We start from the raw sequence: 23159 nt of genomic DNA on the forward strand, positions 1-23159 counted from the left end.
ACAACTGCAGTTGTATTCTAAAGTATTCACAATTACAAATTCTGGTATCACATACTTGATAATATAGCTTCTTTCATTTGATGTTATTGTGATTTTTTTTCAATGTATTTTCTGATTTTTCCACTAATATACTGGAGAGGTGCTTGATTACTTACTACTGATATACTGGAGCTACACTGTTGAAGATTCTTTTCCAGAAAAATAACTCTTCTTCACTTTGAAGAAGCCTATTATTTGAAGGAGAGTTATGTATTCAGATAGCTGTGTTGTTGGATTTCACTAATTACATCCTATGCAACCATGTCTTGTCAAGAACCTGACCTAGCATCCATTAAGAGCTTAGAAATTTCTGAGATAATAGTGAACTCTGGGAAAAGACTAGGAGCAAGGGGAACTGAGAGCTTTTAACTTGGTGTTGAGTATTTCAATGCATTTTGAACGATATCCACATCAATAATCTAACCCTTTCATATATTATTGATTTTAGTTGATGAAGGAGTTTCCTCTGCTCAGCATGTTCAACATCCATGAAAACCTGCTAGAGGCTTTGTTGGAACTGCAAGCGTATGCAGACGTTCAGGCAGTCTTAGCAAAGTATGATGGTAAGTTCAAATATATATTTGTATTTTCTCTGTATGGTACACACTGAAGAAATATTTCTAAGTCAAACTCCTAAACTTTAGGAAACACTGAAATTGATTGACATGAGCTTCATACATGCCCTTACACAGTCCTTAATCCAAAGATGAAACATTGTACATTTTTTCTGCCAACCCATACTTAATTCATTGTACAGGGTAATGGAACTCACTAGCAGCTCTTCAGTGCCTTCTTTGCTTTCTATTGGTGTTTAAAGAATGATTGTTTAGGTTCTGCAGACTTTTTATTGCATGCTATTCAAACCTTGTCTGAAGAAAGGATTATCAGTTTCCTTGTGGACTTTCCTACAAATGTTGACTTAGTATCATACAAGTGCTTTACAAACATTAATTGATTTAACTTCATAGCAATCTATTGAGTAGCAGACTTAATGTCTTATGGAGAAAACTTGGCAAGCTCAGAAGACTAGATGAACTTTTTGTATTAATTTTTTGTATTTTTTAGTAAACATTGGTTCGTGCAGCGTTACATCTCTCTTTATGTTCAAATCACAGGTGCTGCAGCTCTAGCTCCTTGACACCAGGGTCTGAGAGATACAGAATGAGAGGCGTTTAGCTTAAATTAAATGGGTTTTCCTTGTATTGTGTAGAAACTTTGTGACTGAAACAGGAATACAATCCAGTTCTCTTGAGCAGTGTTCATCAACCTGCACAGTGCCACTCTTCCTCCTCTTACTGTAGTCTCTGGCTTACTCAGTAGCTACATTCCAAGTTCTGCAACAAGTGAATCAGGGATCCTATAGCTGTCAGTTTCCTGTTATGTTACTAAACAGTCCTCATTCATCCTCAGAAAAGTCTCATTCTGTGCACTGGGTTATGGCAAGGGAGTTTATGAAAGGAATATAATGTAATCATTTATGTAAAAATGAGATCATAACCTGCATGAATCAAATAGCTGACTTATATGAAACCTATTTAGCCTTAATTTTGATGTTTCTTAACTCTTTCTCTGTGTTTATCTTGTAGCCTTTAAAACGTTCTTAATTGCTAGCTCTTACTAGGTCTGGTGATCTTTGGACAGAGATTTTAAGACTTGTAACATCCAAAGTTTTTGAAAAGGTAGATGGACATTATTTGAGCTACTGTTGTATAAATGCCTATGAATATGTACCCTGGAGCCTATATCCACAGTGCTTTGGACACTCTTGTTGATTCTTAGAAGAAATTGGCTGGTCTTGTCCCACTTGTCTACTCTTCTGCTTCTCTTTTGCATGGTCATTTTCAGCTTTGTATTGCTCCCAGTTGCTACTAGAGGCTCCTTGTTCAGCCAGTACCTCTCATTCCCAGTGCCATTCTTCTGCCTCTCCTAACTACCTGTCCCAGTCTTCTCTTCAGGGCAGTGATGGTCAAGATACATCTCCTCCTCTCTTAACATCTTTTCCATCTGCTCTTTTCTCTGTGACTTCTGCCTCCTCTTCGTTTGTCATTCTATGTTGCGTTGCTGGGGTGCCAAAAACTAGAGCAATAAGAGCTCACGCAGAGAGTGGCTGCTCACTGTCAGCCTCTGTACTTGGACCCGTATCATCACACGGAACATCACAGGGCAAGGGGGTGGTGCATAAATTTATTGGGGTACTGAGATGTGTACTTGATGAGCAAAGAATCTTTAGAGGGTATAACCAAAAAAATGCAGAAGCTTCCACCGAATATGTGCTAACTGCTTTCTTCTAACATCTTACAACTTTAGAAATTAAGATAAATTTAGGAAATTAGGATAAATTTTAATGAGGCTCGTAATAGACCATTGGCTTGATACTAACATGATCATACTGGCAGATTTCAGACTCCTGCACCAGACTGTGGCAGAGCTGAGGTTATTTAACAAAAGATAAATAAGCAGCTGATTACAAGTAACATTTGTGATAATCACTGCTACCAGTCCAGTCTGGAATGTTTTCAACTCTTTCTGGAGACAAATCATTATAAGCAGAGATCAGAATGTCACCCAGGCCCTTCAGTACTGCCATTCTGTAGCAGTAATGACTCTAGGAGAGATCTTGGTTGTACTTTGGTTGAAGAAATCGATGGTTGAAGTGGTAACATCAGTATCTCATAGATCGTTGTATTTCAGTATTCTTGGGACACAGGAATAGGTCCCTATAGTCTTTATTTTGGCATGTTAAGAAGGAAGTAAATAGAAATGCCCATTTTTATGCCCCAGGCACCACAGGATGTTTGCACCTTCTAGTCTTCAGTGTAGTTGTGAAGCAGTAGTCCTGAGAGATAGCAGAACTGTGACAGAACAAGGACTTAAGCCATGCCTTCCCTAATCTCAAGACTAAACTCCAGTGCAAGCTCTACTTTGGCATACTAAAGCACTGATCCCTGGTTTTACACGCCACCATGGTGGCAGTTTACATCATTGAAATTGATAAAACCTGAAGGTGTGTTTTGTTTTCTCTGAAGCATCTGATAGAGTGAAAACAAGTGAGACTTTTAAAAATAAAGCTCTTACTTTGGCTGTTTGAACACATGCAGTTTCAACTCATGCTTTGCGTATGGTGTGTGTATACACTAGGTATGCACGAGGACTCGGCAAACACAGGCTTAACCAGTATAACCCTTATAGTTCATGAGTCTCAGAAGGGCTGTCTCACAGAGTTTCAGCTCATTTTAGAACTCATCAGCTTCATGTGTTGTCAGATTTATTGGAATATAAAACACTGAACTCATTTATACTTTCCTGTCTGCTGTTTCTGTTAATCCCACTCCACTGCCTTTTTTTGACTAAGACCAAACCTGATTTACCATATTTTGATAACACATGAACAAATTATTTCCTTGAGTAGTCTGCCCCCACCCTGGGGTAAAAAGTTGGATCACATTATGTGAAACCTCAGCCTATCTGCTTGCAGATGCACTGCTTTACCAAAAGCCATGTGTTAAATTGTGTTTATATTATGTACCTGGCAACAGAGCTGATGTCCATACTCATTATTCATGGAAAAAGGGCCTCATTAGTGGAATAGCATGCACTGTTGCTGAGCTACATCATTATGGTTTCAGAGTTCAATGTCTATCAATAAGAGTGAGTATGACCTAAATACTGTTGAATTCTGAAAATATTTTTGGCTCTGATATAACTCATATTCATGTTATTTACAGCAGAAATAGTTATGGCTGCTAAAGAGACTCTTCTTGATGGAATAAGCTTCTGATATTTATAGTAGATAAAGTCTCTCTGCTCTTCTATCCTTGCTTTTTAGACAGATTGTTTTCCAGTGGAGTTGGGCTGCATGTTCTGATGCTTAGAGCAACTGATTTATTAACTTCCCTGGTCAGCCAGTTGCTTTGATAGATATTATCTGGTAACCTGGGCACTGTGTGGAAACTCAGATTTTTCTGGCAATTGAAAGTCAGGTTTAGAAAGAATACATGCTTCTGTATTTAGTCTTAGTGATGCAATGGTTCCTCTCTAAACCTGTCCTTCCTTTAGTTTTTTAATAGAACAGTGTTTTTCAGTGAGACTATGCTATGACACCTTTTTATTTGTTAATAGCTTACTTAGCAGAACCCTACTTTAAATTAGTGTTGAATCAAAATGCAGGCATTTGAAGAAAAACTTTAAACACAGACCCTTCTTTTTCTTGGAATACTTTTAACTTAGTGAAATCCAAACAACTAACACAGAGATATTAGTTTTCTAAAATGTAGCCTATTCAGGGCTACTCTTCTTTCTCTCTCCCCTTCTGTCCAATTTCTTCTTGTCCTTACAGACTTAAGAAATGAGTAAATTCTATTTATATTGAATATATAGATATAGATATCTCTATATATTGAAATATCTATATTATGTATATCCCTTTTGTAGAGACTTACAGATTGATGAAGCAATTGCATGCAGCCATCAGTTGCATTAGCTGTGGTCTCCAGGGGTTTTGTGTGTGTATGTGTGTGTGTGTGTGTATATATGTTTTAGATCACATCTCCATCCATTTCATTACTTGCCATATTTATGTTTGACATTTTTGAGAAGATGTTCTACCTGGTGGAGCTAACTGGGTAGGTGTTCTAAGTGCAATAAAGGGTTTTCTTCTGAGTTAAAAGATGTAGCAAGTGGCAGTATGGAAGCAACCGTTAACTCATGCACACTATTTTATAATCCTTTTGTTTTTTTGAAGGAGAGATCTTAATAAAAAGGTTTTTTTAGTTAAGGTCATACTGAAGTCTAGTCTACTTGCCTCAAGAGATGGAAATCATGTGACACCTGCAGTTTGTGTAACAGTAATCAAGACAATAGTTTTTGTTCGTATCACATCTTTTTCAACTTCTGCTTCTAAGAACTAGTTTCTTTCCTCGTGTCAAAATCAATTGTCACTTCAGCTAGGTCTCTGCATCAGTTCTATGTCTGTTCATACCATCTGGTCTCCTCTTTTTTGCCGTATGATTATGTGGGGTTTTTCATTTGTCCTGTATGTGCAAAACCACAAAAAGTCTAAAGTAATTTTACTAATCTTGCTCTTTTTAATCTTCTGTATCAGAAATTTTTCCTTCCCCTCCATAGGCATTTAGGATTGAATTTGGTCAAGTTAAAGGGGCTGAAACCTGCTTGGTCACTGCTATGCATCTCAGCAAGAGTTGCATATGAAATGTTTAAAAGCAGCAGTTGTAAATCTTTCCATAACTGAACAGTGTAAGTTTTAGTTGTGGTCATGGCAAAATAAAGACTTTTTTTTTGTCCTGTATTCTACCATTCTTTGTTTTACCTCTTCGCATAACTTCTTCCAGTTTGTTGATACACTTTCAGTAACATATTTGAAAATATGTGAATGATTCCAGCAGCCTAATGTTGTCTCTCTATAGTGCTATGTGAAGAATTTAGATGATATATGGCATATTTTGGATATCCTTAGCATCTTTCCATTAGTTCAGTCTCACAAGCAACTGCTTAAGAAGCAAATGAATAGTAAGAATTCATTGTCTCAACCCTCTCCATACCTGACTGCAGCTAATGGAAAGAAAATGCTCATAAATTAAGTCTAGACTTTTGTATTCTGTTTAAACATACAAGCAACAAGGAAGAAGGAGAACCTTTTTTAGACTGACGCATCAGTTCTTATTAGGCAAAAATGCCGTGACGGATTTGACAGCAGAAAAGCAGTCACATCTTTCAGCACATTGTGGGAACTCCACCAGTAATCACAGGAGGGTGGGAAACAGTGTATGTGAAGATATTTTGCCAGATGGCTCACAGAGCTGGACACAGTCATTTATTAAAACTTCAGTTTGGTTCCTGACAGAGTATGTATCTCCTAGGACTATTTTGGACACGATTCCCTTGCTAAATTCAAGTTGTTACCAGACGTAATTGTTTTTATGCCTTTCTCTAAAATATGAGGGTGCAGTTTTGGAGACGAAATCTAAATGATATGAGGATTTTTAAGTATTGTAGTCATCAGACCAGCATATAACAGAACCAAGTACTTATAGTCTAATATGGATCAAATAAAAAGCAAAACACTTCTGAAGGGAAGAGGGCATGGACCTGCTGAGGGCTGTCTCAGTTGGACTAGGTGATGTCCAGAGATCACTTCCAACCCTAACTGTTTCATGATTCTGTGATAAACACGGACATTTGTATGTATTTCTTCCACTCTTAGGGGACAGTAGGTATTATCCTTAAACAAGTACTGCTTGATTATTAAGAGCATAGTATTGGAAGGGTCCTCCTGGGTGAGTCAGGCCCCCCGCTGTTGCGTTCCCTGCATGTTACTGCCCCTTCCATGAGCTGAGCAAGCTCCATCCTAGAATTAGCTGTTTTGTTTTCCCCATTGTTCTACCTGGAAATCTGCCTCAAAAATTCACTTCACAGAAACCTTTTAATCTCTGGCCTAGATTTAATTCTGAACTCTTTATTCTTGTGCCAACGTTATCTATTACCTAGGCAATCCTTCTCCTTTCCTGATGTTCCATGTGGGTATGCATAGGGAACAGTTGTATCTTCTCTCAGTCTGTATTTCATTTGGATTGATAAAAAAACTAGCCAGACCTTCTGTTTACTTTTGTTGTTCTTGACCATGGGGGATCAGATTTGAACACAACATTCTTTGAGAAATCCCATTTCTTCTGCAGAAATGATTCACGTGATGTACCTGAGCCTTACCTCATCTCACCACATTTCGCTTCCTTGCAGATGCCAGCAGTTCATTGTGAATCATCCTGCAATCTCTGTGCACAGATGTTTCCAGCTCAGGAACACTTACTGCCTACTAGAAGATATTATTTTGTAATACTATGTTTTGTTTTAATGTATTTAACCCTATATCAAGCTCAATTCTTACTGCATGATCTCTTAGCCAAGAATTGTAATAATCCTCACAACTTGGTCCATGCAACTTCCACTGAACATTCTCCATTCAAGTATCAATGATTAGATGCAGAAACTAGGTTGTATACATGTAATTAGAAGTTGAGTGGTCTCCTTGTTTAACTTCATGGCTGAATTGACATTTTCTTCCTGTCATTCTGGGTTTTGCTGGCTTTTGCTGCTTGCTTTGATAAAATTGAGTGAGCAGCTTTTATCAGCATAACATCAATTATATGCTCCAGACCTCTGGATTCCTTCCAGTTCAAACAGATAGAAAAGTAAAATGGTGCTCTCACTGTTATTAGAAATCTGAGTGAGCATCCTCTGTTTGGTCCTTTTTTTTATCTCTAGAGTTCATCTTTTGCCTTGGGAAAATATATTTCCAGGATCTTCTAGTCAGACCTTTCTAGGCGGAAGATCCTTTCTGTGTCATTCTTGCAAACTTTTAAAGGTCAGATCCCAAACCAGTGTTATTAGGTTTGAACTGATGCAGGGGAAAATATTTCCCGTGAGGTAATGGGGGTTTGATGGCCCAGAGAAACACTTACAGGTAAGGGGAAAATAAGGTATTCCGTTGACCGATTGAAAACCTTAAAATGTTTTTATAAGCACATCATTGGTTTTCTCATGTGTTTTTTTCTTTTCCATTCCTCTACCTTTCACTCCATTTATAATTTCATGAATAAGGTTTATACTGAAAGACAGAGACCAGCATATTCTGAAAAAGGGCATTTCTGCTTATTAGAAATAACTTCTAATGTTAAGGAAAACCTGGTATAAGCAGGGTTATTGAATGTGCTTATAAATATTTTCTCTGCCTGTCATCAAAGATGTGTCTATGTCTGTAGCTGTCTTCTATTAGTGGAGTAATTAACATATCTATCATCCAGCCTGCTTTGCATGCTGTTGATTGTAATTACTTTAGTCACTACAGTTACGTACTCCAGTGAAAATATAGTTGGAATATATTATAGAGGAGCTTCCAACAAGATGTGTACATCTCATACTTGAAGGGAAAGTGCATTAGAAGATAATAGAGAGGATTTAACAGGTAGCGTTTTCAAAGTGCCTCAGCCATTTTGGCAGTGTTTTTTGTCTAACAGAATATCGTGCCTATTTGCTTCGTTATTAATAAGTGAGGGATGGTAACTGCTGAGATATGACTTGCTTATCCTCTTTAACTCCCTTTTGTAGCCCTGTCTTGCAAGGCACAAGTTCAGTAAATCACAAGTTTCTCTTAATCCGAAAGTTAGCAAGTTACCCATGGTAATTTTGTCTTTCTAAGCAAGTTTAATGAAAAACCAAGGGATAGATAGTTTTTTAGAGCAATAGTCAGATTAGCTGCTCCTCACTTTTACAGTGGATTTACTGATGTGCCTTGTGTTTACTACACTGCATTTGCTATTTACTGTAGGAAGCTCTCACAGCGTGCAGAAGTGTTTGCAGAATCCAGCCTTTAGTGGGTTTGGTTTGTTGGGTTTTTTTTTCATCAAGCTGTAGTCTTTAACTTTTTAATGCTGGATTATTTCAGTCACTATATAATATGTGTCTGCTGGGTAGATTACGGAATCACAGAATATGCTGAGTTGGAAGGGACCCACAAGGATCATCAAGTCCACCTCTTATCCCTGCACAGGACCATCCCCAAGAGTCACACCACGAGATTACTAATGTGGAAGTCAATTCTTCTCTGTAACAGTGGGAACAAATATATCATTCCAGTCTGTTAAGGAGCATTTCTCTCTATCTTTTGAATGCTTTATGCCAATTCGCTATTAGAGAACAGGTATAAATTAATTAATGGGTTAAGTCAGGTTTGTGGCTGCTGAGTGTCTCTGGAACAGGATAAAATGGCCAGAAACTGTCTGGTGAACGTTTTGCTCCAACATTTCCCCTAGAGGCAAAACACCCTATTTTACTCTTAATCTCTAGCAACCATAAATCTGCTGGTTGTTTGCGTGCAAGTCAAATCCGTTATTACTTGAATAGCTGTCCTAACTTGTATAGCTGCCACAAACTCATATTAGACAACTACTTCTTCATGAAAACATGAAGACTGAATACGATAGCCCTCAGCTATTACTTAGATGTTTTGTGAACTGTGGAAAAATTAATGTATTCCGGGTTACCTATACATTTACGTATGGAGTAATGAATTCTTTCATTATGTCTCTGTCATGTCAGTCTTTGAATTAGTTCTCTAATGAACCCAGTTGCTGTTTAAATAACAGTTCCAGTGGTCATTAACACACATTTTAAAGCCTGTATATAAGGTGAAAATTAAAAAATCCATATGACATGGCAACATAAGTCCAATATCAGAAAGTATTCTGAGTTCCCATAGTAATTTTGCATATGTCATGCTTACTCTGAAGTATCAATCAAACACTTGTCTTTCTGCAGACTTTTAAGTTTTCAGATGTTTATTTTTTTCTTTCTTTTCAACAGATATAAGCTTACCAAAATCAGCAACAATATGTTACACAGCTGCATTGCTCAAAGCCAGAGCTGTCTCTGACAAGTAAGTGCTTAAGAACCGCTGTCAAGCAAAAATCCTGATTTAACTCAAGATTTCTCTTATCTGAGCCCACACCCTAACAATCTGCTCAGTAGCAGGAAAATTCTGTCGTGTAGTAAATTCACAACATTATTTTATATATGAGAAAAATTTGCAGTGATCAAACATTGCACTTCAGATATTAAGGAAGAAGAAGAGAACTAGCATAGATTCAGTTCTTGTTTCAATTTTACGTATACTATCTGGGTGAGCTTTGGCTTCCTAGGTAGTATAATGAAGATGCAACTAAAGAGGGTTGTGTGGCTGAACCTCTTCAAGTTTGTATAAACCTGAGCATAAAAAGGTAATAAATAAATGTGGATGCACTGGTAGCAATGTCATTTTACAAGAGGTGTCAGAAGACTGCGCATCTACTTATTTAGCGGCAGGTGGATTTAGCATTATTATGTCAGGGGTTCTGAGAGGTAGATGACATTCATATTTTTAGAGACAACAAATATCTGTTCATTCCTGTGATGTTTTTCTCTTGAGTCTCACCCTTCCAAGGTGCTGAGCACATCTATGTGATGCCTGCGGACTTGAGAGCACTGGCCCGTTCTGAAAGGGTGCTCAGCTCCTTGTGAGATGGATCTCAAAAATCCCGATTCTGCTCTCAAGTGCCTTTACACAAATCCCAAGCAGAGTTGTGTCTGTGCACCTGAGGGTCGAATGCCCCCCTAAAGTTGGAAAGCAAGTAGAGTGGAAAGCCATTTTCTTGACTGACATCCTGACAGTTTTTGCTTTTGAAGTGTATGTACACATCAAGATCTAAGTAATTTTCTTTCATTCTTTTTATCCTGTAGATCGCCAGTACCTACTGCAACATCTTTCCTCCCTACACAGCGACTCCAGCTTGGGAGGGCAGGGCTAAGGTTGTCACAGCTTTCCCTGTGGTGTCTGCCTGCCAAGTACAGCTCTGGAGTTAGCCGTGGGGTGTGAGGTGAGAAAGAGATTGCATGGTCTGGTTTTTTATTCACTGGGGCAGATGATTTGCCCACAGTTTGGGCATGCTACCCTCAATGGTGCTGCGGCCAGTAGACCACCTGCTACTGCTGCTGCATCCATCCCAACCTGACCCAGGGGCCTTGGGTTGGGAATGTCCCTAAAACTTCCCCAAACCTGTTTTTAATAGAAACCCTCCAACAATAATTTGGCTTTGTGGGTTTTTTTTCCTTTTTTTTCTTTTCTTTTTTTCTGCAACTTCAGCCTTGAATATGCCCCTTAGCAAGATACCTAGAGCAAATTTAGATTAGTGACAGAGAAGGGACTGTTTGGATGGACTTTCTTCCATGATTAGATGCAAACATGCTTTCCACTTCTGCTGGGATTTTCATTGGCCTTGACGTAATAGATCACTCAGAGTTTCCACTTGCTATGGAAGTTTGGAGAGCATAGGAAAATGACTCAGTTTGGTTACATGGGCCCATGTTCTAGATTCCTCTTCTGGCTTTTTCTTGCTAACATTTCTGACCTAATGTGTTTGTTTCTTTGCTTTTGTAGATTTTCTCCAGAGGCTGCCTCAAGGCGAGGGCTGAGTACTGCAGAGATGAATGCAGTAGAAGCTATTCACAGAGCAGTAGAATTTAATCCACATGTGCCAAAAGTGAGTATTGAGAAAACGTTGTTGAAGCTCTAGCACTGCTGAGGACAGAACTCCTGATTTTTGTGTTAGATTGTTGAGTGATGTTGTGAAAAGGGGAGAAAAAATAGTAAGGGAAAGAAGCTGATAGTATACATAGTTCTTTTGCTTCACGTTCAGGACCGTGCAACTTCAAATTTAGCTAAAGTGGATTGCAGTAGTAGACACCACCAAATGTTATGATGCAGCACAGAACCATACATAAAGACAGATTATTATTTGCAAAATAACCATCAAAGATCTTCTAGTTCAAAATAGCATATTTTATTTGTTTTGATGATTATATGTAAGAATATGTTTTGGCAAAGGGGACCCCTGGTGGCCTAGTGGTTAGCATGCAGGACTCTCACTGCTGCGACCACGGGTTCGAATCCCAAGTCCCCCGGGCAGATGGTAGCTCGTTAGCCCTGTGAGGCCATCCATCTATGAGAAGGTCACTCTAAACAAACCTACGTCCTGAGGACCTCACTGCCATTGTCCAAGCTTGCTTGGCCCCGGCAGATGAACCTTAGGATTAAAGGGTGGGCTCAGTTCAGCGCAGGCTGTGTCTCACCTAAAAAATCCATTGCGCAGGCTGGAAAGGTAAAAGACCTTTCCCCAAATCTTCGTTCGCGAAGACTGGCCATTATATTTATATGTTTTGGCAAGCTGTACTATCTTTGGAGTTAACGGTGTGCTTTATATAAGTTGCATTAGTAATTCCTTATGCAGTACCCTGTCATTAAGTTCTGAGAATGCAAAGCTCAGAGATGAAGAATTGCATAGAACTACAAAGACTAAAAATGGATTTATGTTCTAAGTCCATAATCCCCTCTCTAGATATGTATCTCAGCAGTAGGAATCTTGCCCAGAGGCTGCTAAAGGCTAATATATTTTATTATTTCATCACCTGATACTCAGTATTACAGTATATCAGTTCACTGAAAAGGCAAACTAGGGGCAGCTGCTTTTTGGCTGTTGAACTTTTTTGACCTCTGAATCTCACCTTTGGACTGGTATTGCCCTTTGAAAGTAAGCAACAAAAGACTGGTATATGTTAATGTAGGGAACCTATTCATTAGGTACAGCTGAACACCAAGTCTGGTCAAGAGAAACCCAAAACCTCTCCCATATGTACACATGGATTGCAGAAAGTTAATTCTCATACATTGGAGGAATTAAATGTTTTTTCTGTGAACTTTATCTATTATGCTAACCACTAAATAGTATAGTGTAACTATCTCAAAGTTAGGCTGTTTGCTTAATAAAATTATCTAGACTTCCTCTACAGGCAGTAGAAAGAACAAACTATCTTAGACATCTCTAGACAGACTTTCCCTCCAAGGTGTCTGTTTCTACACTGACTATGAAAGGATCAACTCTTTTCCAGTACAAGCTTGACTTTTAGACAACAAAGTTTAGGTGAGATGAGTCCCTCTGTATTATTAGCTATCTTCTATTTTTGCGCCATACTATAAAATTAAAATATTAAATGAAATTTGGTTCCAGGGCTGCTTCTCTGGAACTTTCTTCACTTTCTTCCATCCCAGTTATTCTTGCACCAACACAACTATTGGTATTTCTCTTCTGCCTCATTGCCTGTTTAACTCTCTAGTCTAGTCCTGTTCTGGGTGAACCTTTCTGAGTGTTTTACTGAAGCCCAGTTAGAGATCTTGGCAAGCAAAGATACTAGATTCACCTGTCATAAGCAATCCTTGGAAGCCTGTTCCATTTTCCTTACTTATCTCCGTGCCTTTGATGATTATTTCCATCAAAATCTATTTTAACAATTTGCGTACTAACGTTTCCATATTGACACACAGTATTTCCCTTTAAATGAATGGCTGTGCATTTACTTCTCTCGTCACTTGATTCTGAGTGGGGATCTTTTTGCTTTAGGTCAGTTTTGCTAGTCTGGCTGTGTCTGGGACTGGTTCAGGGACAAAGATAGTGGCCTCCACTTCTGTACATGCTCCTAATGTCCATCCTGCTATTTTCACCAGGCTCTGCACTGTCATGAAACTGAGGCTGTCTTCATTTACTGCCTTTTTTGCTTTTTCTATTTCTGTTTATGCTTAAGAGTGTGATGTTCTTTGATTTGACTTCCTTCACAAAATTCACCTTACTGTAAATTGTGGCATTTGCTGCATCACCTCTGTACTTCCAGACCTACGAGATCCTGCTTTTCTTGTAGATCAGAACTTTCATTCATCACTTGTGATGATATAGATTAATATATGCAGCACTGCAGGTTTCACACTTACTCTTTCTGCTATTAGCCAAAGGATATTAAAGTGTGAAAGGGTGGATTTGGTTGTAGCTTTATGCACAGTGTAGATATTATAGCTCAATTTTCACTCAGTTATGATTGATGTCATACCTAATTTGTTCTTAATGAAGTAGAGATAAGTTTTAGCAAGCAGCATCACAAGAAATCTAACAGGTCCACAAAACTAATGTGTCTTCAGAGCTTCTTTAGGATTTAAACACTAATGAGTCTTTTGTTCAGACTGAGGAAGAAATAAATTAAAAGGTGACAAATTATTTAAGATTCCTAGCAGAAGCCTTGAAAGCAGGTTCTACACTACTGAAGAGAAAAAAATACAGTTTGGTATGTTTCTGTTTTGTCTCAAAAGATTTTACTGTTTTCAGTGCAAATGGTTAAAATTTCGAATTACCACATAAAAAGGTTATTACTGGATATACATTTTCAAGGCATTTAACTGGAAATAGCACATTTTTGCTAATAAAATTCTGAGACAAAGAGAATGCAGGAAACATATTCAGAACATGCTGAGAGATGCTGCTAAGCTGGATTTACCAAGAAAGGGAGACTGGGTCTCCTATTGTAATCTATTGCAGGTTTGTGTCAAACAGCCATGGGCTTCTTACAATGATGCTCATTCTCCCCTGGAAGATGATGGCCAGATTGCAGTTCCATAGGGATATTGCAGAGGTCAGATATACTTTTTACCCTTTTTTTAAAAGGTAATCTAAATATGTAGAAACACCTTAAGAAGAAGCGGTTTAAAAATCCCAGATTTCCGTCTTTACGAAGATGTTAGAAACCCTGCAAAAACACCTGCTTTCCACACAGTGTATGCATGGATCTGGGAGTCTTGTCAGTATGCATGTCATGAATGTGTTGGCACCCACTTCCATTGATTCTAGATGATGACGCATCACTTTCTGGTTTATTTTCTGTCTGCATGAAAATTGCTTTCACAGAGGCCTAATACGGCTGACAGTCTTTCTTCAGGCAGCCACCCTTACAGCAAATAACCCTCTTCTGACACAGGTCCCTTTCATTTTTGAGTACATTTCTATGACAATTTAATTCCCAGCCATAGGTGACAAATTCTCATTATTTTTGGAATACACCGGAGTCAAGATATGGCACGTGAAGGTACCAGAATTTAGTTTGAGTGAACAAAGCAATATAGAGCTCAGTGCAGCCTGCCAGATCTCTCCAGGAAGCTGGGCAGCTGATCTGACTGTGCTGTTTCTGGAAACTGAGCTGTGCAGGGTAAGGCCAGCTCAGGTTTGTCAACTATGATCTCCTTTGTGACTGCAGCAAAAATGGAACCACTGTCAAACTGATCAAGACTTCTTATTCTGAAGACATTTTGCCTGTAAAAAGGTTTCTTTGCTTGAAAGTGGCTTAATTTTTTAAACCATGACAGGAAAACAAATCTGATATAATGTATTTCATCTTTCTACAGTTCCTCTTGTTTATGTTGCTGAGTCAGCTACAGCAAATTGAAGCTTTATACTTTGGCAGAGATTGCCTATGTAAAAAGAAAGAACTTCACCAGGCTGAGTGTCTTCAGGGTTCCTTTTAGTAGAAAAAAAACATAACCCATAGCAGATGAGAGTCAGCAATACATCAGAAAAGAACAAAGCAAAGAGCTGTGAATTCCACTATGAGAAGAATCACAACAAATTTTATCACTTGTTTGTGAAGACTTGTCTGAATTTTTTTTTAACCATCTTTGTCTTAAATGAGATTCTATGGAGTAGTATCCCTTTGTTATAGCGTAGCACCGTGCACTGTGTAGTTTTGTTCCCAAGGAAATGTGCTGACGCTGTCTGACAACGTACTGCTCAAAAATTTAGGGGTTAACCAAAGAAGGCTGTATTGCCACTGCAGTAATTCCAGAGGGTTTTGTATGGAAAAGAGAGTAGTACATCCTATGTAATGGAGAGTGCATAATTTGTGGAGTGGTTGAGAAAAAAGTATATGTACACACACACAACTTCATCAGTGTTATTTATATGTGTTTGGAGCTTCCCTGCTTGTATGTAATGCGACTCTGCCAAGCTAATGCTGATAAGCTATCACAGGTGTTTCTGGGACATTCCTCAATTGTGGAACACCCTTTCTGAACTGATTTGCAGGGCTCCTTCCCTGCATTCAAACTCCTGAAAAGTGCCCTCATGCTTTTGTGATCTATGAGACTAGAGCTATAAAGAGAAACAGATGATGGTCCAGATATCTAATTGTTAAAAGTGAGTCAAAAGTGTGTCCTGCACATAGTTGGTATGTAGGCCAGGAGCTGCGTTAGTTTGGAGAGAGTCCCTGCTGAAGTATGCTGCATTTGAATCAGACACCTTAAATACTGATATTACTTTAAGAAATGCCAATTTCATATGTAAACAGTTTCTTAAAAAGATGTAACAAACCATTGACTTAAACACTTCTAAAGATTTATCTGTTCTCCATTGCATCCCTTCTCATTTTTTTCTTATTTATTTTTACTTTTTTTAATAAGAACTGTGTCTGTCTGTATGCTTGGGTGGTTTCTAGTAACTTGTAGTTGCTAATAGAAACAAATAATGCAAACAAACCCATAGACCAGATGGGAAGTAAATTTGTTCCGCACACCCCATGATATTACAGAGAAACTATTTGAGACATGTTTAAGAGAGTTTTTAACTGTTCAGTGAGACAGTGATTTGTTTATGTACTTCCAGCAAAAAGGCCAAACTTCTTAATTACCATCAGTTCAATGAGAATTTGTTAGGTGACTTAAAAGTGGCTTCTCTAGGCATGTAGAAACCAGTATTTTGGAATTGTCTTAAGCTTGTGTTGTTCATCCCGCTGGGAGGAGCAGAGTTCCCATTCAAACAATGTTGAATTCTCGTGTACTGGCCTGCAGGGGTGCTGTCACAGGTGCAGGAGCGACTGTTGCCTGTTTGCGACCTGAGCTGTAATTTCAGAGTCAAATTGTACAATTGAGGAATAGAAGGAAATCTGCCTGGGATAGGTTGATTTATTTTATAGAAGGTCACTGAAGTAATGTGGAATGCTAAAGCACTCCCAGCAGAGGAGAATTGGTAACCAGAGAGCTGTCAATATTATGAAATAAATAATGTATGTTCAGTTTAGGTAAGAGGAATATAAACTCCACCGTGTTGCACTGCATGTATACAAGGTCCATTGTCATCCTCCAAATGCTCATTAAAAGACATATTTCCGTATGTGTACAGAATGGCTGTAGCTCAGCTGTGTCTGTCACAATGTCATGTAACTGGCCCAGAAACCCTCTGTGGAAGCAAATGAAAACTACTGTTACACTTGTTGTAACTCCTAAATATAGTTCCTTGACAGAAAAAGTTTAGAGGGAGAGAAGAGAGAGACCAGAAAAACAAACAAACAAACAAACAAAAGACAACAAAAAAAAATACAAGCCAGAATGGTGCAGTGACAAAGGGCTGATTGAGCCATCTCTTGATGACAGGAATCGTTGCACAACTTCAGTATTCACTCCTAACTTGATTGAGTCCAGGTCGTAGAATCATAGAACACGCTGAGTTGGAAGGGACCCACCAGGATCATTGAGTCCAACTCCTGGCCCTGTGCAGGACACCCCAAAAGTCACACCAGGTGCCCGAGAGCATTGTCCAAACGCTTCTTGAACTCTTTCAGGCTTGGTGCTGTGACCACTTCCCTGGGGAGCCTGTTCCAGTGCACAGTACGAGTCCCATCACTGGGGGGGACTCTTCACAAGAGTGAAGAGATCATTCTGGCTGAAATTTTCTGTCTTTTCTGAGCTGTTTTTAAAGGAACATGATAACCCCAGATGGTGGTGACATGCTATTTCTTCTTCTAGTTTAACTTCTTAATTTGTTACTGAAAAACAAATGCAGCTGTAGGTGTGTTGGACTTATCATCTGCATTTCCTCCATGAATGCCTAGCTCTTTGGTAGGTTTCTTATTTAGGCTCTTACTTGACTCTCCCTCTGAAGTGGAACCATGCTTAGGTTCAGAGCTCTGCCAGGTATTCAAAGTATTGATAATGTAGTGAAGTTCTATTACTTAAATTGTGAAGCTTGTGGGAGTGTGTCAAGAGGTGTAGGTTTCTTTTATGAATTTTAGTGGTATGATTGGATTTTGTGTCCCTATTAGTCCTGTAACAATGAGGGCTATGCTCTGGAATGAAGCCTTTGGAAATTTTGAGATATAAATAGTCAGATTTCCACCCTGAAATCTTTGGTGGCTGAAGAGAAGACTGCACCTGTCTAGTGTAGTACCTTTGATTAAATGCAATAACAGCCTCTTCAAAACTACGATGAAATGTCTTTGTCTGATTTTTTTCCAAGAGCTGGAGATGCTTGTTGCTTGCAGAAATTCATCAGGATTGTGGTTCACACATATGGGCAGCATGAGGACTGCAGCTTATAGGATAGTTTTTGAAGAAAGATTTTTTTTTTATTTAATTTTATTTCACTAGAATTTGTCCGCTTATCCAATACAAAATATTTTAGGGGACCATGTTGATTTCATGGACAATCTGCTGGAAACCTAGCAGATTGCTGGGACTTAGTCCTACCTGTAAAACATCTGGGGCCGGTAGCCTGCAGTTATTGTAAAAGGGGGCTTCTCTTGGCTATGCTATCTCCAGGCAGACCCTTAGCCCTGTCAACAAAACCTCTGGGAACCCAAATGCCCTCAGGGCTCTTGAACTCTCTTTGAAAATACAGCAGTGCAGCAATGGATATGGTATTCTAGGACATCAAGACTATCCTAATTTTCATGGACAGTCATATCTCTCCTTCCATAATAATCAAGCCCTACTTACAGCTAGGTAGCTTTTTGGTATCTGTTACTCCTGTTCAGAGAAGTTAAGTAGATGGAAGCCTTCAAGTACCCTCTCCCAAAGCCATTTCTTTGATTAGCTCTATTCTGTACTTCAGAAATTTGATCTTTATTTTGGAAAGTGCCTGTATGGAGTGTTCCAGATGAGGTCTCTCTGGGGCTGCGTACAATTAGCATTCCTGCTGGAAATACCTCCAGAATAAATTAATTGACAGTTTGTATGCCCAAAAGGTGGGGCTGACATTTATGCATAAAATAAAAGCAATTATAAGTTCAAAAGAGTCTTGAGCCACCCATCAACTTTGTGTGGGGGTCTTCTTAAATATCACCAAACCAGGTAATGGACTTTTTGTTTGTGAAAGTAGCTGTGATACGGTAATGAGGGTTGAATGGTTTTGATCTGAGGAACTTTTAAAAGTAGGTTTTTCTTTCTGAACCTGAGAAAAATGCAGACTGAAAAGTCAACGCAACTGAGCGAAGACTAAGATTGATTTGCAAGTGTCAAGATACATACTTCCATCTGGTATTTCCAGTTGGTTTTTTTTTTAACCACTGATAACAAGCAATCTGCAAGAATCAAAATAATGTGTTTTCATCTTAACACTCCGAAAATCAGACATTTATTCCTGGTTTTTCTTTTCCTAAAATAGTGGCATGTCATTGGGTTTGCTAGTGGTTTTTTCCTTTGATTGAAATATTTAAATATTGAGAAATTACTTTCTCATTTAATTTTGCAAAAAATATGGAAGTAAAAGCTATGTTCTAAATCATTAAAACAGGTAGAAACCTGCAGCTCTTGCAGCTGTATTCCATTTTGCTCAACAGGTATAATGTGTGTTTTTAAAAGGGTGAGGCATTCATTAGGACAGTGAGTGTTTGCTATATCAGTGTAAGCCTGGCAGCTCCTTCCCTCTTGTCAACTCTTTATTTTATTCTCTCTATCACCCTTAATCCCCTGGCCTGCCTACTAAATTGCAGCTTCCTCCATTAATCCACCTGCTCTGCAGCTCTCAGATTTTTCTAAAAGGCTTTAGGGAAAATCCAAGTATCACATTTAACTATTCCCACTGCTGATTCGTTTCTCCTCTTTTAATACTGTCACCCACATCAGAAATGTGTGATTTCTCTCCTCTTTGAAGTATTTATCTATTTCCCAGGATTGACAGTTCTTTGCTTTGATAATGGTCTCTTAAAATCTTTCATCTGCTTGCTAGCTCCTTCAGGCAAAGGGGCAACAAGCTCTCGGACGCTTTCCACGACCTCTTGCTGTTGGTGCTCATTTCCCTGTGCCCTTTCCTCTTCCTTTCCACAAGGCTGATTTTCAATACTTGTTTCTTTCTTTTGCCTTCTTTTCTGCACCAGTACATCCCATTCACAAAAGCCAGTGTTTAACAGGAGATGTGGAAGGTTGGCACCACCCATGCCACCCTTTCACCACTGGTGCCAGGTTACCTTCTCGTGGGTGCCTGCACTTAGGAGGTTGTCTGTCCCTAGGTCCTACAGTCCTCGTCCTTCCAGACCAGTCTGTAGGCACAAGGTGAAATGGAGGGGCTGCATACTCACTCCTTCTTTGTCAGGGATGAGCCATAACTTTCCCATCCTTATGCCAAGGCCTGACAGTCTACTGCCTGACTCACCTGCTGCCTTTAGTGTTAACCTAAACAATCTGGTGGGGAGAACATTTGATCTTGGGCATCCTGGAAGAAGGCGACAGTTTGCCTGTACTATGGAAGAGTGGTCAGTGTGCAGCTGGGAAGTGTAACAATGCTCAGGAGGACTGACAGACAGGAGTTGATTTGGCAGCCTGTTTTCTGTCTGCCATTCCTTTCCCTGCAAAGCATGCCAACAAGGGGTATATCTTTCCCCTCCACTAACTGGAATGTAGTAGCACCAGTGATGAGATGTCTGATGGACTGGTGTTAGTTATTCATCTAGTTAACTCAGTTTAGTTCATGGGTTGAGGAGGGAGGAGAAACCACCTGCTTGAATAAGGTCCGGGACCTCTATTTCTCCTGTGGCATGAACCCTTCATATGTTTCATCTGCTTCTGCTAGTGCGGATCCAGTTATGGGGAAATTTTCTGTGGAAATTGCTTGTAGGTTTAGTCAGTGGTACTTTTCGTTTTAGTAACTATTTCAAGTAGGAAGTTTAAACATCCTAGTCTTCCTCCTTCCCTGAAATCAGGAATTTGTTACATTTTGTAACATTTTCATTTTGTAAGTTATTAAGTAGCTTCCTAGGTGGCTGCCAACCTTGCGTATTTATAAATCTAGTAATTAATGGCAATGCAGTAAAGCAACCTGTGTGCAAACTATGAGTGCTGCATGTTTCCTTAGAGAAAGATAGTGTGCATCAAACTGCTTAGGGTCTTAATTTTATTACAAACACTTTTAATTAAAAAGCTCTTGTAATTAAATTCCATTTTCTGCTTTGAGTCCTTTTTTTCATCTGCTTCAATAAGAGAGGCATCTTATTTTGAATAACTCTGTAGTCCCCATACTACTGCTGAAGAGCAGAACATTATCCATCTGACAGCATATCTTAGTGTTTGGGAATAATTCAGTAGTTGTCTCCAAGTGCAGTTGGTGATGAAACATTTGATGAAACACTTAGGAGAGAAAGTACTTTAGGGAAATAGACCTTTCAGTGGGCATTATAGAATTGCATGCAGCTTTCTGTGTTTCATATTACCTCTGAAATAATTGTGCTCTGCTTTTTTTATTGCAGTATCTACTAGAAATGAAAAGCTTAATTCTGCCCCCTGAACATATTCTGAAGAGAGGGGACAGTGAAGCAATAGCATATGCTTTCTTTCATCTTCAACACTGGAAAAGAGTAGAGGGGGCATTGAATCTCTTACACTGTACATGGGAAGGCAGTAAGTAATTTGCTTTTTTACAAAGGAGCTAATCAAATATTTTTATTGAATGTCATGAGAAAATAATAGTTTATTGTGAAGTATAGCATGTGAAGATTTTGGGCATCAGTTACATTCTCACCACCATTGGAACACTCGAAATTCAAACTAAAAATACAAACTTCATTTAATGAGAAAAAGGGTTCTGAAGTCTTGGATTAAATTTGCTGTCTAATACTGAACAAAATTTCTCAACTTCTTTGAGATATGTTTTCTTACTCATGGGTAAGTGGATAATAATTTACCTTCTTTCATTCCAGACTTGTAGAGATTTGTTTGTCATTATTTGAATGAATGGTTTCAAACTGAAAATATATTTAGATTGGACATAAAGAAAAAGGTTTTTGCTGTAAGGGTGGTGAGACACTGGAACAGCTTGCCCCGAGAAGTTGTAGATGCCCCATCCCTGGAACTGTTCAAGACCAGGTTCGATGGAGTTTCAAGCAACCTGGTCTAGTGAAAGATGTCACTGCCCACGGCAGTGGGATTGGAATGAGATGATCTTTAAAGGTATCTTCCAACCCAGACCATTTTATGATTCTGTGAATGCTCAGATACTGGGAAATTATGAGTGTGCCCTATAGACAGATATATGTTAATGAGTAGTGGAAAGTAATACTATAATTTATGACTTTTCTTTTAACTGACAAACTGTAGTGAGTCCAGTGGAAGATTACTAGGATGCATAGGGGACTGGAACATGTGATGTAGGACAAGGTGCTGAGGGAGCTGGTTTTATTCAGCTTGGCTGAAGGGGTGATCCAGTTGCTGTCTTCTGCCACCCAATGGAGAGATGATATGGAAGACAGTCATAGTTTTCATAGAATGGCCCAGCAGGAAGACAAGAAGCAATACACACAAGTTGAAACAAGAGAAATTTCATCTAGACCTAAGGAATTTATTTTCAGAATGAGAGTGGTGATGCATTGGATAGGCTGTGGGATCTCCATCCCCGAGATACTCAGAGCTCAGCTTGGCGTGGTTCTGATTAATCAGACCTGACTTTGAAGATGACCCTACTTTGAATGGGAGTTTGGAGGATATGATCTCCAAAGGTCATATACCAACCTTGTAATGTATCTTATCATGTCTTCGAGATTTGTTTTTTATCAGGTTTCAGAGAATTTAAAAGTACAATTTATAATCAGCTTTTGTGTTGGTTTTTTTTTTTGATGCAGGTTTTACTTTATGTAATCAAGTTCCACTTTTCTGCTCTGCTTTATTCTGCTCTTTTTCAGCCTCTCCATATGTTATTATCCCACCTTTTTTTTTCTTGCTTTCACTATTTTTTGTTTTCATTTAGCTTTGATAGAAAAGATAATTTGTCACCATGATAATTGCTATGGAAATGCACTTAATACCTCCATTGTAAAAGTGACTTACTGTCTCAGTCATTGTATGAAATGGTCTGAACTTGCCTAATTCGCAGTGTAGGCTCCCTGAGGATGCATTGGCTTTATTTCTAGGTATATAGAACACCGTGCTCAGTAATCCATACCAGTGTTGTTTGGGGTTTTCTCTGCTGCGTTGTTCTCTGTCATATCTGCTTGCTCTTCTCCTATCGTTTCTCCTAGCCTGTTATTTTCTCTGTCATAGCTTCCTTACTAGTGGCTTATTTTCAGTGCTTTGCTTTAATGTGGTGTTCCTTAGCTTCTAGATTATTGCACAAGTCCTTTAGCCCAAGGTTCATTATCCCATCAGTACAAAGCAGTAATTTGCAGGGAATCCTGAATAGATCTTTTGCTTTGTCAGGCTGGGGAACCCCTAAGGGACTTTGTACCAGGACCAGCTTTTGGCACAGGAGGCTGGCTGTCCTGCAGTCCTCCTGCCACTTAGGAAAGCTAGTCATCTCTGCCTGAAGGCAATGTAAGGCATTCTCATCTAACTACATTAACTTATTCCCCTTCTTATTACCTCCACATTGAGCAATCTGAATATGTACTTTATTAGCTAATAGCTGTATAGTAGCCTGTAAAGATGTAAATGAGCATAACTTCTACAG

General features: G+C 38.9%; 1 protein-coding gene across 2 annotated transcripts in view; it reads left to right on the forward strand.

The window, feature by feature from the left end:
* Positions 1 to 23159, forward strand: part of ST7 (suppression of tumorigenicity 7) — a 142740-nt gene that overhangs the window by 108954 nt on the left and 10627 nt on the right. For both annotated transcript variants that reach the window (XM_027682281.1, XM_027682282.1), the window contains exons 9-12: positions 488 to 602; positions 9415 to 9487; positions 11024 to 11126; positions 20968 to 21118. In XM_027682281.1, the coding sequence (XP_027538082.1) occupies positions 488 to 602; positions 9415 to 9487; positions 11024 to 11126; positions 20968 to 21118 (442 nt within the window). The remainder of the gene's footprint in view (positions 1 to 487; positions 603 to 9414; positions 9488 to 11023; positions 11127 to 20967; positions 21119 to 23159) is intronic.

This window comes from Neopelma chrysocephalum, unplaced genomic scaffold, assembly GCF_003984885.1.
Source record: "Neopelma chrysocephalum unplaced genomic scaffold, ASM398488v2 Primary Assembly neopelma1_62, whole genome shotgun sequence".
NCBI classification, from domain to species: Eukaryota; Metazoa; Chordata; class Aves; order Passeriformes; family Pipridae; genus Neopelma; species Neopelma chrysocephalum.